Source organism: Temnothorax americanus, unplaced genomic scaffold, assembly GCF_048541705.1.
Source record: "Temnothorax americanus isolate GAGA-0224 unplaced genomic scaffold, ASM4854170v1 Scaffold48, whole genome shotgun sequence".
Taxonomy (NCBI): domain Eukaryota; kingdom Metazoa; phylum Arthropoda; class Insecta; order Hymenoptera; family Formicidae; genus Temnothorax; species Temnothorax americanus.
In genome coordinates, this window is record NW_027509635.1 from 662,839 (window position 1) to 680,128 (window position 17,290).

The 17,290-nt window shown below is 34.4% G+C and overlaps 2 protein-coding genes across 15 annotated transcripts in view; one reads left to right on the plus strand and one right to left on the minus strand.

The window, feature by feature from the left end:
- Positions 1-17,290, minus strand: part of LOC143903544 (beta-glucuronidase) — a 38,780-nt gene that overhangs the window by 6,378 nt on the left and 15,112 nt on the right. The window contains exons 1-3 of one of the 14 annotated variants that reach the window (XM_077417212.1): positions 10,587-10,827; positions 5,113-5,205; positions 529-716 (exon numbers count right to left, since the gene is read on the minus strand). In XM_077417212.1, the coding sequence (XP_077273338.1) occupies positions 529-716; positions 5,113-5,205; positions 10,587-10,812 (507 nt within the window). In that variant the 5' untranslated portion in view covers positions 10,813-10,827. Of the gene's footprint in view, positions 1-528; positions 721-2,054; positions 2,194-5,112; positions 5,233-5,534; positions 5,797-10,586; positions 10,828-17,290 lie in introns of those variants that run through there. The other 13 variants (XM_077417214.1, XM_077417215.1, XM_077417216.1 and 10 more) reach the window with 13 other exon arrangements.
- Positions 11,217-17,290, plus strand: part of Mmp2 (Matrix metalloproteinase 2) — a 234,661-nt gene continuing 228,587 nt past the window's right edge. The window contains exon 1 of the mRNA XM_077417229.1: positions 11,217-11,408. The gene's annotated coding sequence lies outside the window, so the exon portion shown is untranslated. The remainder of the gene's footprint in view (positions 11,409-17,290) is intronic.

The following is a 17,290-nucleotide window of genomic DNA, read 5'->3' on the forward strand; positions in this document are numbered from 1 at the left end:
TGCACTCTTTATTTTATATTTACTGTATAAAATTTGTCATCTAATTGTACATAATTGAAGGCCTTCGTGCAAGAGAGATATAAGTAAAGAAAACTCCATTTTTGAGAAAAATAACATTCTAACAGTAACTGCCAAATTACTAAAATAAAAAGTGCTATAAAAATTTGTTTCGGGTTTTTTTGAAGTTTTTATAAAATTGTAAAAATAAAAAATATTTATTTTAACATATTATAATAAAAAGTGTAAGAAAAAAACATTTTACTTAATGATACTTACATCCCTATTGCATTGCATATATTTATATATTTTACGTTATATAATAAATTTCTCATTAAAATGATAAATGTTTAGAATTATTTTTAACAAGCGAGATGTAAATGGTAAGCTGAAACGTCACGGATTGCCTTCCTCAACACGAGAATTTATTTGCAGATTCGCAATGGAAGTGTGAGAACGTAAGCCGGTTATCTCGGATTTAGATTCGAGTGGCATTAAAAGACCAGCGTTGTCGCATCATGTAGATTTTACCTCTCGAGATTCACTTTCTCTGGGATACAGCAAACCAGGAAGCGGAGTCGGAAATGCCTCCTCGTAAGGCAGCGGCGCCTCGATTTTGATCGTCGTGTCAAAGAACTCCGGCGGCGACTCCGGTCCGGATTCGCCGGCCATCGCGCTACCGATTAACAGGAAGATCAAGTGCCACATCCCTCTGCGGCCTTCCTAAACAAACGAATTAGCATCCGCAATTCGTAATCGAGATTCCTGCTTGAAATGAAACGAATCCTTCGAAGCAGATTCACGAAAGAAAGAGTTCTGAGAAAATTAAAAAAAAATCTTTAATTTAGCAACGTAATCCTCTAAAGAAGCGAGACACATTTAAAGCACAGAGAACAGCTCCGTAAAATTACCGAGCACATAATTTTAGAAGCTGTTATAAAAGTTCAAGTTTAATTAATATAATAAAAAATATATGCAGTAATATTTGAGAGGGCCCTGATAAAAATATTTTACAAAAAATATAATAAAATTTTACTATTGAAATATTCTCTCAATTGACCCCATTTCATTGTTCATTCCATCAATATTTTAGTAAAAATTTAGTTTTTTCAGTTAAATTCAGTAAATTTTATGATACCTAAAAAATGATACATAGAAGAAATTTTATTATTACTTTTCAATAGTATAATTTATTAACTTTCTTTATATTTCACACATTATTTACATTATATTTCATTAAAAAAAATTATTATTTATTTTGAAATATATTCAATAATTTTTCAGTAACTTTTATTTCACTTTTCATCGATTTCATAATATTTTCAGCGGGTGGCTCTGATAGAAATATTTTGCTGAAAGTACCATAAAATTAATGAAAAATGAAATAAAAGTTATTGAAAAATTACTAAATATATTTCAAAATGAATAATAATTCTCCTTATGAAACGTAATTATACTGTGAAATAAGGAGAGTTATTAAATATTATACTATTAAAAAGTAATAACAAAATTTCTTTTACGCATCATGAAACTTATGGAATAATAATGTAATGGGGTCGATTGAGAGAGAGAGCGAGAGAGAGAGAGAGAGAGAGAAAGAGAGAGAGAGAGAGAATTTCAGTAAAATATTTCTGTCAGGAGATTATTCGATTGTTCTCAATATTGCCGCATTTCGCGGTCATTTTCTATCAATTGCGCTCGATACAAAGCCGGCCTATGACATGAAAGTCCAGAAAACTATGTTTTTTTCACGACTTTATTCAATACGAGCGAATAATCTACGCTTATCGTTTAACCTTACGCCATGTCACACGCCTAGAGCTGTCAATTATCGCTCGTTGCCTATTTTTCTATAACGGATGGCTATGACCCCCTTTCTTCCCAGCGAAATAGTCATGACTTCTGCCTGTGTAAATATATCTTACGCGATTCTCTCCGAAAATACCTTCAGAAAATTGTTATTGAGCGTTAAGGCATTCACGACATCCGGTATGTTACATGTATAGATTTTACACCACTACTACAACGGCGGCGGCACACAATTGGCGTGCACTTACGTTTACGATGCGCTCGAATCGACCAGTCGCGGCTGCTGATCACAGTCGACTGATATATCGCGCGAATTCCTCCAATATAAAGAATTAACGAAAACGTGCATCTGATTAGAAATTCGTGACACGTTACTTACATCCTCGCGCGTCGTTCGCGTTTCGCGATAATGATTATCTGTCTGATGATACAAGCCGAATCTTCAAAGCGGAAAATCCAGTGTTCTATTGCGTAAACATGGTAATAATTTGTTAGAACCGTTATCACCGAATCGCCCGGGCAGATAAGATGAGAAGGCTCGATCTGTGATTATGTGATTGTTCGAGAAATTAATACGAAATTACTTGTAACAATTAGAAAAAAATAATACCTAATTTTAGATGCAAAATTCTACGAGATAAAATTAAAAATTGTAAATTTTATTTACAATCATTATATGTGTATTTTTATTGGTTCCTGGAATAAATTATTTGTAGATGTCATTTACGATGCAACACGTGCTGAAACTGCACGTTAAATTACTTGAGCAACGACTCTATTATTTCATTATATTTTTCTTCTGTTTGAGACTTATAAGAATGTTAAAGTACGTTTAAAGACAATACAGCGCATAATTTGCCTATAATAATTATTCCTTCACTCAGTAAGTCTGCTTCAAGTTGTAAGATTGCGCGCGAGTCTCATCCTGCTTATCTTTTTTCTCTTTTAATTTTATTCGACACCCACAAAGAGAGGAAGACCGGTCTTCTGGCATCCGTCCTTTTGTACAAAGATATTCTAAGGAAGGCTCTTCAGACGCGACAATAACACTCCATGGCTAAAAGAGTTGCACCGCGCTGTCTGTTGCTTTAATTATACTTCGAAAAAACAAGCACTTGTGAATATTTTATAATTTATTGAGAAGTTACGCATCGCGCAAAGATTAAATTAAAAATTACTTTAAGCTATTATAAAAGTTAAAACAATTAAGAAATTTAAATATTTTTGCAGTTTCTATTAAAAAGTATATTTTGTATTATAATAAATTTATAGTAAATATAATAATAATAATTAAACTGCTTATATAAGTTGGGTCACACATCTTCCAGAAATATCAAAATAAAGAAAACAAACTATTTATCGCAATATTCGGCGTATATAAACGTAATAAAATCTTTTATCAGTCATTAAGATTTTGTCGATAAGGACTTTTGGAAATTTCAGTTTTTAGTTTAACGAAAGATTTTCAATGATCAGTTTAGCATGACCTTTCGACGAAAGCTAACTGTCGGGCAATGAGCCGGTCGCACCCCGCACACATACATGCGAGACCCCGCGGAGTGTGTCTGTGTATCGTTCGCAGCAATATCGGCTTCCTGGCACGGTGCCCTCCTACGAGAGCAGACTTCCCTTCCCAAAGCATCAAATCGTTTCCTCGTGTCGCGCGTATACAGAGATATACCATGGCACGGCACTAGTGTCCCTAATTCCTCGAATAGCCACTATTGTCTAGGACTGAACTGAACACCCGGTAATGATATCTAGCCATCGAGGATTGCAATTTCGTCACTTGGTCGTTTCGAAAATCTATCTCTCTACGCGAGAGAGATTTCTCCCCTATAAAATTTATCTTAAAGATGTTATATAGATTCACACGATTAATTATAAATATTAATTAAAAAACGTCACAAGAGCGTCAAATTATAATTAAATTATCGGTTAACGTCGTCATATAACTAGTAAGGAAGTTAGAAAATTTCTGTTGTAACAATTTCTAATAATACAAAATCGGAGAAATACAGAACGAAATAAATGAAACTATATTTAACCCCTAAATGATTCTTATAATGCATGCGATTCGAATATAAAACTGCTGCTGATTGTTCCAATTGTCTACTGAAGTCGGCTATCGATAAAGTTTCTAAATGCGACCTCGTTTGTTCGCGATTTCTCTCGATTTGTGCGCGAGCAATAGATAATTCGTAGACCCAATTTCGCGTGCGAAGATAATTGATCCGCGAAAGCCGCCGAGGCTTTAACACAGATGATCCTGCATCAGGCGCTCGCCCGTACACGCATTTTCGTAACACCCGACAGTGTGGTTTAAATTTATTAACACCGATATATTCATATCGAGCGTAGCGAAGTGTAAGAGACGCGATTACGAGAGATGATAATGGCACGGCGTAATGATATAACGATGCTAATATTCTATATCGTTACAGAATAGACCAGATAACATTACGCGCGCGGTTTTCCTTCAGAATTTTCCAAGTATTGCGTAAAATTAAAATTGCGCAACCGAAGAATACGAATGGAATATGTGAATTCAAATTGTGTGAGATATTTTACGTTTTGTGGAAAATATATATTTTAAGTTGATTACACAGCGTTTTAATCGACAGATGCGCCGATCGATTTTCGGTATTTGAGGCACACCAGGAAATTGCATCGGACGGCATCTGGAAAATGAAGCATTGTCCGGTCGCCGGAATCGTGGATTTTCGGTTGAAATTCCGAAGCGGATTGTCGACAAATCACCGCAAATTTATTGTTTCCCAGCGTAGCGGGGAGATTTAAATTGCAAAAGTGCGACGCTGACAAACACACAAATCCGCGATCTCTGATTAATATATTCGTACGATCGTGTATTGTTATCATTAAAGGGGTGTCAACACCTAAATTACAATTTGAAATTAATCAAGTTTATATCTTCGAGTGTCTCTATTTTGAAACATATACCGCTCGATAACGGTTAGATACGAGGTCGAATACGAAAGATATGATCGTGATGGAAAAATCCGTTGACATCTGATGTCGATATTTCGCTATTTAGGCGAGCGAGTATTATATTTCGTTAATTATTATAGATCACACGTTATCGGAGATAACTGCAATTGCGAAAGTAAATAGCTAATCTCTTTGCGTATATAAGACGTTAATGTAATTATTAGACGTCATTCTAATAAATAAGTTCATTGTCTAAATAATTCAATTTTTTCATTTAATGCCTAAGACTTCTCATTATCAGCCTTTTCATTTATCTCACAATCTATACAAACCGCATATTGTTGTGAAACCACAAACCTTGCAGCGATCGCCGCGTTCTATCGCGAGTCTGGTCACGGCGTCCGAAGAGATGAAGTTGCCGAAAAGTGAAGTGGTCCCCGCCATCTCGGTCTGTCCAAGAAATTTTAATTATATATTCTAGACAGAAATATCAACGTAAAAAAATTCTTTTTTCGAGAATGACGCTTCTTGTTTTCTTTTTAATAAATCACGATTTTTCGCGTTTTTTTCTTCTTCTTAAACAAATTCCACTTTGTCTCGAATATGTCTTTGTTTTTTTTTCTTTCTTGTCGCAACAGCGGTTTTGTTTTTATATTCAATCGACTCTACTCAGTTTTGCACGTCGAGCCGAAAATTTCTGCAATTTCTTTTCTCCATTTATTTCCACGTTTACTATAATTAACTATATATCGCTTTTACGACACCGACACGCGTAATACCTTGAGAACTAAACATTAATTCAGTTAATACAATTGGAGTTATAGAGACGGACGGAGACAGTCGCTGACTCGAAATTAATCGCCACGCGGATGTATTCGCGCCATTCGCGATCGATCATCGGTGCAGACGCGTCAAATTTTCTCTCTCTGCCTGGATCATAGCCGGTGGTACCCGAGTATTTAAATCCGCGCGTCAACTCGGAGACTGGGCACCGCCGCGCCGATGTGCAACATTCGAGCTTGAGCCTCGGGCTCGCCGAGCGTGACTACTCCGCTCCGCTCGGCATCGAGCGGAGCGGCCGGCGCGGCGGCCCGCAGGAAGCTGGAAGCCGACCCGAAAATCTCGCGCTCCTTTCCTCGCTTCCTCGTGCTATCCTGTTTTCGCTCTCGCCGTCGGCATTGCCGTCGGTGAAGAAATCCGAACGTCGTTAGATAAGAATGTGAAGAATAGAAACGCAAAATGCTGTTTTCAAAAAAAAAAAAAAAAAGAAATATATACAAAAACTTACGATATATTATAAAAGTACTGAAATTGCGAGGATTCTTACTTAGATATAATCCTAATGTATTGGCACTTTTACGATGTGTTTTAATTTTGTTGCAAATATATTTGTTAAAGTTTAAACAAGTTATTTATCGGAAACTTATATATTTACCGTGAAGTTTTAGCATCGTTTAACGTGCCTTAATATGCATCGCAAGTCTTTACCTCATTTTAAGTGGAACCGTCGTTATATCTGCATTACACGTGCGATTATTGCTATCGCGATTTCTCAAACGTGACTCGCATTTCTATAAATTGTAATTGAATGCATATGCAATGCGGACCCAAGCATATTTTCGTGAATTTTAGTTCTACATTACAAAGTGATTATGAAGTAATATATTATGCAAAAATGATTCAACTCTTATCTGTATAATCTGCTGCTCTCTGGAGACACAAGAAAAAAATGCATATATAACATATAAACGCATAAATACATTAATAAAACGCATATAATACATGGAATTGTATTTAAGAAAGATTATATAATAGCTCGGTCATTATATTTGAGATACGTCGACGCAAAATTTTATTTCCAGTGTTTCGCGCTATATATATAGCGGAAAAGTAAGTATATAGGTTTTGGGAGTTGGTTCCGCATTGCAGAACTGCGTCCAATTGATATGCTCTTATCGTTCTCGCCAATTACTCTTATTTGTCTTTATAAAGCTATAATACATGTCAGAATAGAAAAATAGAAACAGATAAAATGATTAAGGACCACGATTAAACGATTAATTAGCTTTATTATTCATACATCGTGTTATTAAAAAAAAATTACTAACTATAATTAGGAGAAAAATTTATCTAATCACGTCTAAAAAATAAAAAAAAACTGAACATTTGAGAAATAAATTATTAGATAATTATAAATTATTTAATTAAAAAAAAAGATATATAGATATGTTTAATTCAGAAAATAATTATAAATAAAATCCTAACATGAGATAAAATCCCTGCAAATACTGTTCTTTCTCAATATAAATTTGACCGTATATAGCGATTTTCACGTGAATTATAAAAAAAGTTTTGCTGCAACAGCAAAGAGTTTTGCTGAACTTTGCTATTGCAGCAAAAAGGTTTGGCAATTATTGCAAAATTAATTAGCTCTCGCAGCAAAAAATTTTAGTTGTCCGTATAGTAGCAAATCCTTTTTTTCCGTGTTTCGGTTCCGTTTCTCAAAGGAGGAATATATCTGTAGAAAATCCTTAGGGACTATCGATGAACGATCTTTACGATTGCGGAAAGGAGTTGCGCGGACTACGGAAGGATGGTGGAAGGAAGGAAACGGCAAGTCAGGTTAACGACCATCGGATAAGACGCCGGGGAGTTCGACGGTCGATAGGATTTGTGCATCGTAGCGCAGTGTAGGCTCGTACACCTGTGCGCGCATCTCCTTCGTACAATAAAAAAAAATCAAATAAAAGACGAAGAAATCAAAGTGTAATCTATAATGCCGACCGCGGCCTTAATCGCCTCTCATAATTCTTTCTCGATTTATCAGTTTGGCAAAAGATCGACCTAATACGTATAATATATAATTTTACAACATAGTTGGATCGGCATACGATAAAAGTAACGTCAAAACTTATTCGTGTTTCTAGATTGTTAAAACATTATTTAAGTGTTTTAATGTTAGTTTATTCTAACATTTTAGCATATTAAAACTTGAAAATTCTATTTCGGTGTCATAGTGAGATAATTAAACATACAAATATTATTATTATATATATTATATTATATTATTGTTATTTAATAAAAAATATTATAATAATTCAATAAATTTAATAAATTTTTTGTAAATATGCATTTTTGTAAATATGCGCTTTTACATAAAAAAAAAACAAATAATACATTATAATAATACTAAGTAACAAGTTTTTGTAATTAAATCTACAATGCTTTTAAATAAATTTTATAATATAAAACCAGAAACCCCAAAATGACAATCAATTTGACATTTGATAAGTATATATATAGCGATTTGTCGTAAAATATGTTTATTTTAAATGCCATGCCACATAACATTTAAATACTATATTTCGTACGATAAACCGTATAATGTGATATTGCGCAGTAGATGTTACTTAATTATTAAAATATTTAATATATTATTGCTAGCATTTCGTCATTCTAATTCAATATCTGAAAGAGTCTTATTTATTTAGTTCTTTATTTGCTTATAAAATTTTTTTCTTATATACACTAGGAAAAAAATGTTCTGCATTTTAGTAAATGTTAGTTTGCATACGACTGTGTTTTGTATGCAAACTAATATTTACTAAAATGCAGAAAATTTTTTTCTCAGTGTAGTATTTTTGCTATATCTTCAAATATCGCGCAACAAGAATTTAATACACGCACGCACGCACGCACGCACGCACGCACGCACGCACATACATATATATATATATATATATATATATATATATATATATATATATATATATATATATATATATATATATATACACACACATATATAAGATATATATACTTTCTGTTATTCTCCGGTTATTATAAAACATAAATATTTCTCCAAATTCTCGAGCAATTTTTATTTAATTTATTCGACAGGAATTTTTGGAACTTTTGCGGAATTCAAATCGCCGCGAATCCGAATTGGAATCGCGCGTTTTGATTGGGTTACCCCAGCTTCGTATCGACAAATAGGAGACTTGCCTTATCGACGGTCTCTTATTCAAATTCTCAGTGAGAGATCGGTGGCTGACGTGCGAGCAATTTCCCACTATCAGACTATCTTAATGCCGATAATGTGAGCAATTTTGCAATTAAGTATTCGCGTAAACGTCCTTCGTCCGCTATATCTAATCATGACACGCTAAACGCCGTTCTTGCATTGCGCGTTACGTTCGTTGGCGTTTTCAAGTTCTCGAAACTCGCAACTTTTAAGGCCCGGACACATAGAAAAACTTAAGCAGTAAAACTCAAGCAGTAAGCAAATCAGCCAATCACAGTCAAGAACTTAAGACACGGCCCTAAGCGGTAGCGAATCCATACCGTTGATTTCTTACTGCTTAAGTTTTACTGCTTAAAGTTTTTCTATGTGCCAAGACCCTTAGAATCCCCGAGAGAATTTGCCGTACACGGCGAGATTGCAATATGGCGTCGTTATGGTCGATTAATTTCTACAACGAGGACGATTTGTCTTCGAGTTGACAAGCGCAACGAATTAAAGTAGTTTAGATACGATTCGCGATGAGAGCCTCATTAGTTATAAAGCGCGGGCGAGCTCTGAAGCTATAACCTCTGACTCGCGTCGAATCGAAAGATTCATTCCGTATGCGAGCCTATTTGAATATCGCAATATTGGATTGGGATTGGAGGGCGACGGGAGAAGCTCCCTCGTGGCTGAACTAAAACGCGCGTCAGATAAAATCGATGCGTCGGGTCGGTAATGTCTTAAGGTGATCTTAAAACTGTCTGTAATACCTACACTCGTTTTTAACAATATATTTGCTTCGTATAAAAATTCTACAATTTGATGTTACAAAATGAGGGTGCAGGTCCATTTGCAGTAGACATCAAGGAATATCATACCGCGTTTGTAGAATTAGGCTGAGACTCCAAACAAAAAAGTTAGCGAAAAGTACGATAATGTACGTATAACATTACGTTCACGTAATCGTACTTTTTGCTTAACTTTTTTGTTTGGAGTCTCAGCCTAATTCTACAAACGCGGTATGATATTCCTTGATGTCTACATGGACCTGCACCCTCATTTTGTAACATCAAGTTGTAGAATTTTTATACGAAGCAAATATTATTGTTAAAAACGATCGAGTGTAGGTATTACAGACAGCTTTAGGATCACCTTAAATACGGACGTTCCGGTGATCAGAGGTCGAGCAAATAAGTTTTAGTCCCGGTTTACAATAGGTGTTTTAAGCCCTAAGCCTTAAGAAATTGTTCAATTACAGTTGAATTTGACGAGAATAATTGACTGTGATTAAATTGGTCAATTTCTTAGGGCTTAGGGCTTAAAACACCTATTGTAGACTGGGACTTAACAAAATATATTTGTTTGCAATTGTTGTTTGCAATTTTCCAAAATTTCTGCATTTAAAACGAGAAAAATATATATTTTTGGCGTTGGAGAAAGAGAAAGCGAAGATTCTAAATACGAAAGTGCAAGCAACACGAACGGACCTAATGACCTAGACAGCACGCATGTTTAAAATCGGGACTTGTCATAAGACGTTTTAAAGACTAAGACGTCTTATGATAAGATGTCTAAAAAGCGTCTTAGTAATGTCTTACTTAAGACATCTTATGTCTCGATTTTGGACATATATATGGTGCTGTCTGAGAAATCATTACTAAATCGAATAGAGATAAATTATTCAAATGTAATGAGAAATTATCGTAATGTTGCATACACAGCGTCTCGACTATACCGCGCGAGAAAAACGATATAAATCCTTAGTTTGTTATATCTCTCGATAACTATATATATTTAATAAAAATCAAATAAAAAGTACACTCACCCTTACGGTAAAATTCGCATGTCGCATATTCCTCGTTCGCCGTCTTCTGACTCGAATGCCTTGTCTTTCTTAGGAGGAATCCGGGCGCGTCGTGAATCTCCGCGCCACGCAGTGCGACCCTCGAGCCAATCGCCGTCCGTCTCGCGGCCGGCCGCTCCGCGACGTGGCGTGCGTGTGAACCTTGTGGCCGGCGCCGTCGCGTTCGGATCGCGGATCGCGGCCGCATCACGCGCCAATAAGTCGCGTTGCTCCACGCGGACGTCGCGGATCAGACACTCGTCTACTCGGTAAGTTCCCGCGAGAGACGATATTGGAAGCGCCGGAAGAGCGCGATCGAAAGCCCCGCGTTCGTTCGAATTAAGTTGTCGGCCGCCAGCCGCCACCCTCGTTGCGTCCGCGTCGCGTTTGTTTGTCTGTCACCGAGTCTGTCTCGCGATTCTTGCCGCTCGCGGGTTTGTTTTGAATTATCGCGCCGGATCGCGAAAGTTACGGTTGTTGAAAGAATGGCGTGCTAAAGATCGTCACGTTTGCCGTCACGATTTTTGCCATCACAGCGGAATTTAAATCGCCGCGGGAACGCGGTCGTCGTTACCGATATCTGTGTGCTTCTCGCTGAGAGCGAATCGCACGATGATGGGGTAATTCATCGCGAGTGCCGGAAGTCTCGCGCCTTGAAGAGTACAGCTCGTCGTGATAAAGGTTAGGGATCTTATAAATGACTGCGTCGCTCGATGAAAAGGACGTTGCAGACAACGGCGAGAGCAGTACTTGATCATACTTGATGGGACAGACGACGGCGTCGCAACGACGATGCAGCGATTGGTGAGTGAGACTTATTCGAGAGATAAAGATATGAATTCATTAATCGATTAATCAATTTAAAAAGGCAACATTTAACAAGAATACTATTAATATTATTAATTTTTATTAAATTTATAATTTTTGAGATATAAATTAATTTTATGTATTGAAGAGACACAGCTTCTTTTCTGATCAATTTAAAAGCAGCAGTTGTCTTAACGTATTTAAAATTACATTTAAAGTGGCGATCGTGGCGCAGAGAGATGTGCTGATCTAGTGAGCCGGAGGATCCGAGATCCGAGTTCAAATCCGACCAAGAATTATCGATTTTTATTCGATCGCCACCTCTCGGAAACAGGGATCGCAAACCCACCGAGAGTATCTTGCCACTTGCCTAGCTCTCTATATTGGAAGAGGGTTCCCTAGGTTATAGGGGTTGAGCGGTTGAACAACAATGAAATACGTGCGCACAGTTTTAATATTTGCTATATCATAATTTTATTTCAAACATGCTTAATTTTAATAAAATTTCACTTTTAATAATGAATTTATAAACCTGTGTAATTTTTTTCTTACCAGAAATAATAATTAACAAAGGAGATGGTTTAATTTGATATCCAACTGGCCATCTATTAAATATAATATTCAAATACACACACAGTGATGAGGCTGTTCTACGAAACCTTTTAATTATAATTTTGTAGAACAGCCTCATTGTAAATTCTATAGCCTCATTCTATAACTTAGTTTTCACTTGATAAGGACGACAAATAAACCATGGTCAAAACGATGTGTATTTGAATATTACATTAATAAACGGCCAGTTGGGTCGAATTAAACTATCTCCTTTGTCAATCATTACTGGCAAAGAAACAGATTACCATAAGTTTAAATTGATTATTAAAAGTAAAACTTTATTTTCTTAATTTTTATTAAAATGAAGCTTGTTTGAAATAAAATCTAGAATAATCTTTACTTTATTAAAATAATTTTTAATCAAATTTTTTTCATAAAAGTAACCACCATTCATTACAATTGATCTCTAAAGTTTACAGATCATCTTATCAAAAAGAAATAAAAGGTACAAAACGTGTTTATGACTTTATGATAAATATTTCTTTGATATTATTTCTTGATAATATTTATCAGGATACCTAATATCAAATTTTGTTGTTTTTAAAGATCAATTTTAACTAAATAATTTAGATTTTTTTGGATAAAAAAAGGTAACATTTAATATATACATATATATTTATACTTAATTAATTAATAAATTATCTATAATGTCTTTCATATGTATATATGTATATACATATTTTTTTCAAGGAAAATCAAAAGTTGATCAAAGAATCTGGCATTATGTGGCTCATAAACGCAAATTATGAAACATTTTATACGATTTTTCCTGATGAATACCTTTAATTTCAAATCAATGTGATTGTTCGTACGTTTGTTCCAGACACAAAGTGTTTGTTAGATTAGGGTCCATTTTTCTTTTCAGCTCTATACAACGTAATTTACGGAATTGATCGTGACATTTATGATCCTATAATTCGGGATTTATTGTTAAATTACTTTTTTTTACGAGCGATATTATATTTCCCGAGAAACAGATTGCATCTCGATAATTTCGCTCATTAAATCCAATGACGCCATCCCCGTCATTGTTATATGTATTAATATGAGTATATTGTACATATATTAACATATGTGCGTCAGTAATCAAATAACGTATTACCTATCGTAAAATATTGATGCTACGCAAATATTATATTTCGTATTTTGCAGGTTAAACGAATGTTATCAGTTTCATTGTAAGCTCATCAGGATGGAGAATATCATTTACAATTTGTCTCTCCATCTATTGGACAATTTATTGTTTAATTATTAATTTATTTCGTTCTATTGTACCTTACGATGTTTGCACCTTTAATTAAAAGAATTAAATATAGAGCTATCGATAAAATATATAATAATGACCGTACATATATCAGACTGGTACAATATGGTTCTATTGCTGATCAATATCGAAGTGGTCTCTTTTTTATTCATTATCCAACGATTTGATGTGATATATATTATTAATGTAATTAGCACAGACGTCCTAGAATTTATATATTCGTTAATTTTCCGTCGCCGCTAAAATTCGTGTAACTGGTCTCGTTAATTGGCAAAAAGGCGATTGACCCTTGGCAGAAGTTCACCACCCTTCGGAACAATCAGTGGCTTCCGGCGTGTCCCGCCTGTCTGTCTGTGAATCATTTTGATACTTCTGTATCAATGTTTTTATCCGCCTGCTTTATTTAATACACTCATTGGGTGATGCATTTTTTTCACCGCGCTATTCGTCATTGTTTGTGAAGGCGGTCACCGTTCGCCTGACCTATTCATTATCTCCTCCTTTCTTCCTTTTATCATCATCGAATGACATTTTAATATTCAAGTCGTTTAATGATTTGGTTATATTTTAACCTATCCCATAAGATTACATCTAAAGAGAAAAACTTCTTACCCCATGCACATAAATCAAAGATATAATATAATTATATATTTGTTTCGCAAATTTAAAAATTGCAAAGGAATTAAATAATTTCTCTCTTTGTGAGAAAAAATTATTAATGTATTATTAAAATAAATTTATTTAATGCAATATATTGTAAAATAAACTTTGATAAAACATAAAATTAAACAAAATAATTATATAAAATTATAATAATTAAAAAAAATTACATTACATTTTTTTTTAATTGAGAGTAATATGTTATTGTTATTTAATATAAATATCTTTCTAGTAAATTAATTGTTAAATTAATAATATGTTTTTTCTTTTAGAGATCTTTTTTAAGATAAATTTAAATTTAAATTTAAGAATTTAAATAAATATTATTACAAAAATTAACTTTTTGGATATATGATAAAGATAACGGTCAAAATAAGAATGTAAGTTTCTCCTAATTGTAACTTAAGATAATTTAAATAGCATCACGCAATTAACTGCACGAGATGTAAGCACTTTTCAATTGTCTACTGGACAAGATAGATAAAAGGGTTAAATTTAGGTTTTACTATTCGCGAGACTCAGTGTCGTGCCGATTGCCGGTGGCACCCCACCGCGCCGGAGGGGCCTCTTCTTCCGGCGCAGCACCCACACGTCTTCGGCAGGATGAATCCGTCGCGGGACTTACTTATCTCTCTCGCAGCGCGTACTTTTATCTCGCGGGAAGCGGCTGGTCGTTGGCCCACACTTGGTGCTCGTTGCTTTAACCGGCCATTCATCGCGCGTCGTTATACGTTGATGACGGGCTTTAAAAGCCGGCCGATGATACCGCGTGCGTTTCGGGTTCGACGCGCTTTATATATACATATTAATTGGTCGATAACGCGACGGTTATCAAACTACGACGAATGTAAATTCGCGTAACTCGCCTTCGGAAATGGTCCATTCCGGTTCGCACGGCCTTATCCAGGCCTGATTTAAAATTCGTTTTTACGTAAGTCCCCATCGCGTCGCGTAAAAGAGTCACGGTCGGTCTTGCTCCGCGTGTTCTTGGCGCGAGACACTACCGTGTCTCTTGATCCTCAGATAATAGCTTCATTCAGTAGATAAGTTTAAATATCATTGCTATTGTTAAATACAAGTATGTCACGACATTCGGATTAATTAATTAGTTTTATCACGATCAGTCATAGAGTTTAGCTGTAATTTGTTTAATTAATTTGCTAATTACGTGGGTTGATTATGGCATGCGGTGTGATATGCTTGTTATATTTGTGAATAGTGCAAAAAATATATCGAAAGCTTTCAAATTAATAAATACGTATTAATTAAAATATAATAGATACTTATATAATATGATAAGGAATATAATGAAACACAGTGTAATAAACTGATATTTCACAAAATCAGATTATATAGCTGGATTAGTAATTATATTATGAACTGTGTTACTATCACTTTATGGCATATCATTTTCGACTTCTTTAATTAAACGGATTTTATATAGGTATAATCAATAAGAGAGAATTAACATATATATTCCCAAAATATAAACGCATTTAATGAATTGTATCTATATATTCGTACGTTTATCATGTAATTATTAAACAAATAGAAAAATAAAATATCAGATTTTATTTTTGTAAATTTTTGCATAAAAGATGGATTTTTCTCACAAAATGAAAAGAAATGAAGAAAGAAAGCAAAAAAAAAAAAAAATTCTTCAATATTTTAATGTGCTCTAATTGTGTGCTCTATACATATAGGGTAATTACTGGAGGGAATATACCAGTGTGGGGAATATGCCACTCGTTATGTTTAACAAAGCTACGGCTAAGAGCGTTGTTGTAAATACTGTGAAATTGATAAAAATATTATATCTGACGTTTTGCCCAAGTTTTACTTACTTCCTGTCAGTATTATAGTTTTTATGGGGTAAGTACAATATGACAAGTTTGACAACGTACTTTTTAGAATTTTCTTAGTGTTTTATATAAGATATTCTTCAAGCATTACACTATTTTTAACTCGATCAGCTTGTCGTTTTATTAATATTGGTTAGGATGAAAGTATTTAGTACGTCGCCGATTCGTTTTACTGATGACAATCGTATAATACAGGCTCATTTTAATATAAAACTGCATTTTTGGGGAATATGCCACTACTTTTAGATAGGGGTAAAACGCCAGTACTGTTTACAGCTTCCTAACCTACTAGTAGGTTAGGAGAAACTGTAAACAGTATAAATAAATATTTTGCCATATAAATATTAAAAAAATGTTGAAAAAATGATGAAAAAAAAACATTGAAAAATGTTGAATAAATACGTTTATTTAATGCGCTAAAAATATTATAGGCTACGTACTTAATATTTTGCAAAATTGCATGCTCGAATAATTTAAACTACTTGTAGCACACAGAGTACTTTGAAATGCAAAGAAAGTAATAAAAATATTTTTTTACATGTTTTTAAACAAGAATGCCTTTCTAAAGTTAAATTACTATACATGTTTGTATATGTTGCATATTACCTACATACCCGTGGGTAATATGCCACTTTGCAACACTTTTGTATTTCTTTCTTTTTAATAGTAAACAATCAAAATATTTCATTAAAACTATATATAAATAACAGATAAAGGAAGGAAAAAGAAGACCAGTATGAAAAGATACCTCAAAAAGAAAGAGAAATAGGAAAAAAATCATATTTTTCTTAAGTGTGGCATATTCCCCCCGAGTTACCCTACATAGATATTCAGTCAATACGTTTTCTGTGATATACAAATGGCCTCCTATCGACCGTGTTTTAATTAACATGCGATGTAGAATTAATTTCCTCCTTGTTGCTGTATCGATCGCGCATAGGAAGGGGGGGAGATAGAGGCCAGAGAAAAGGACAAGGTGTCCTGCGAGTATCGTTAAGGAAGGGTCAGGTGCGTTCGACAGCCGTTTGTTATCGGGGACTCACGTATTATACGTATACCTTATATAACAATTCCCCAAGTATCCACATATGTGCATCACGTATATGTATAGAACGGAATTACGGAAAACGTCACGTATTTTATTAAGTTTACCCTCGTTTTTCGAACGCTGCGCGTGCTCTCGCATTTCTATTTATTTACATCGGAATAACTTTTTCCGCGGGCGAATTTTTCCGCATCTTCCTCGGCAATTTATTTTTTCATGCTGTAATGCATTTGTCGCGTTATACTCGCCGTGAATTAACGCGATAAATGCATTTAATAAACGCGTTCAATTTTTTTCTGTTTTGATCGAAAAAGTGATCTAGCCACAAAATATAGAATATTAAGTATTTGGCATTAAAAACCGATTATTTAACAATTTGAAATTAAATTTATAATAAATAGTGCAAAAAGTATAACAATATAGAAAATAGAAATTA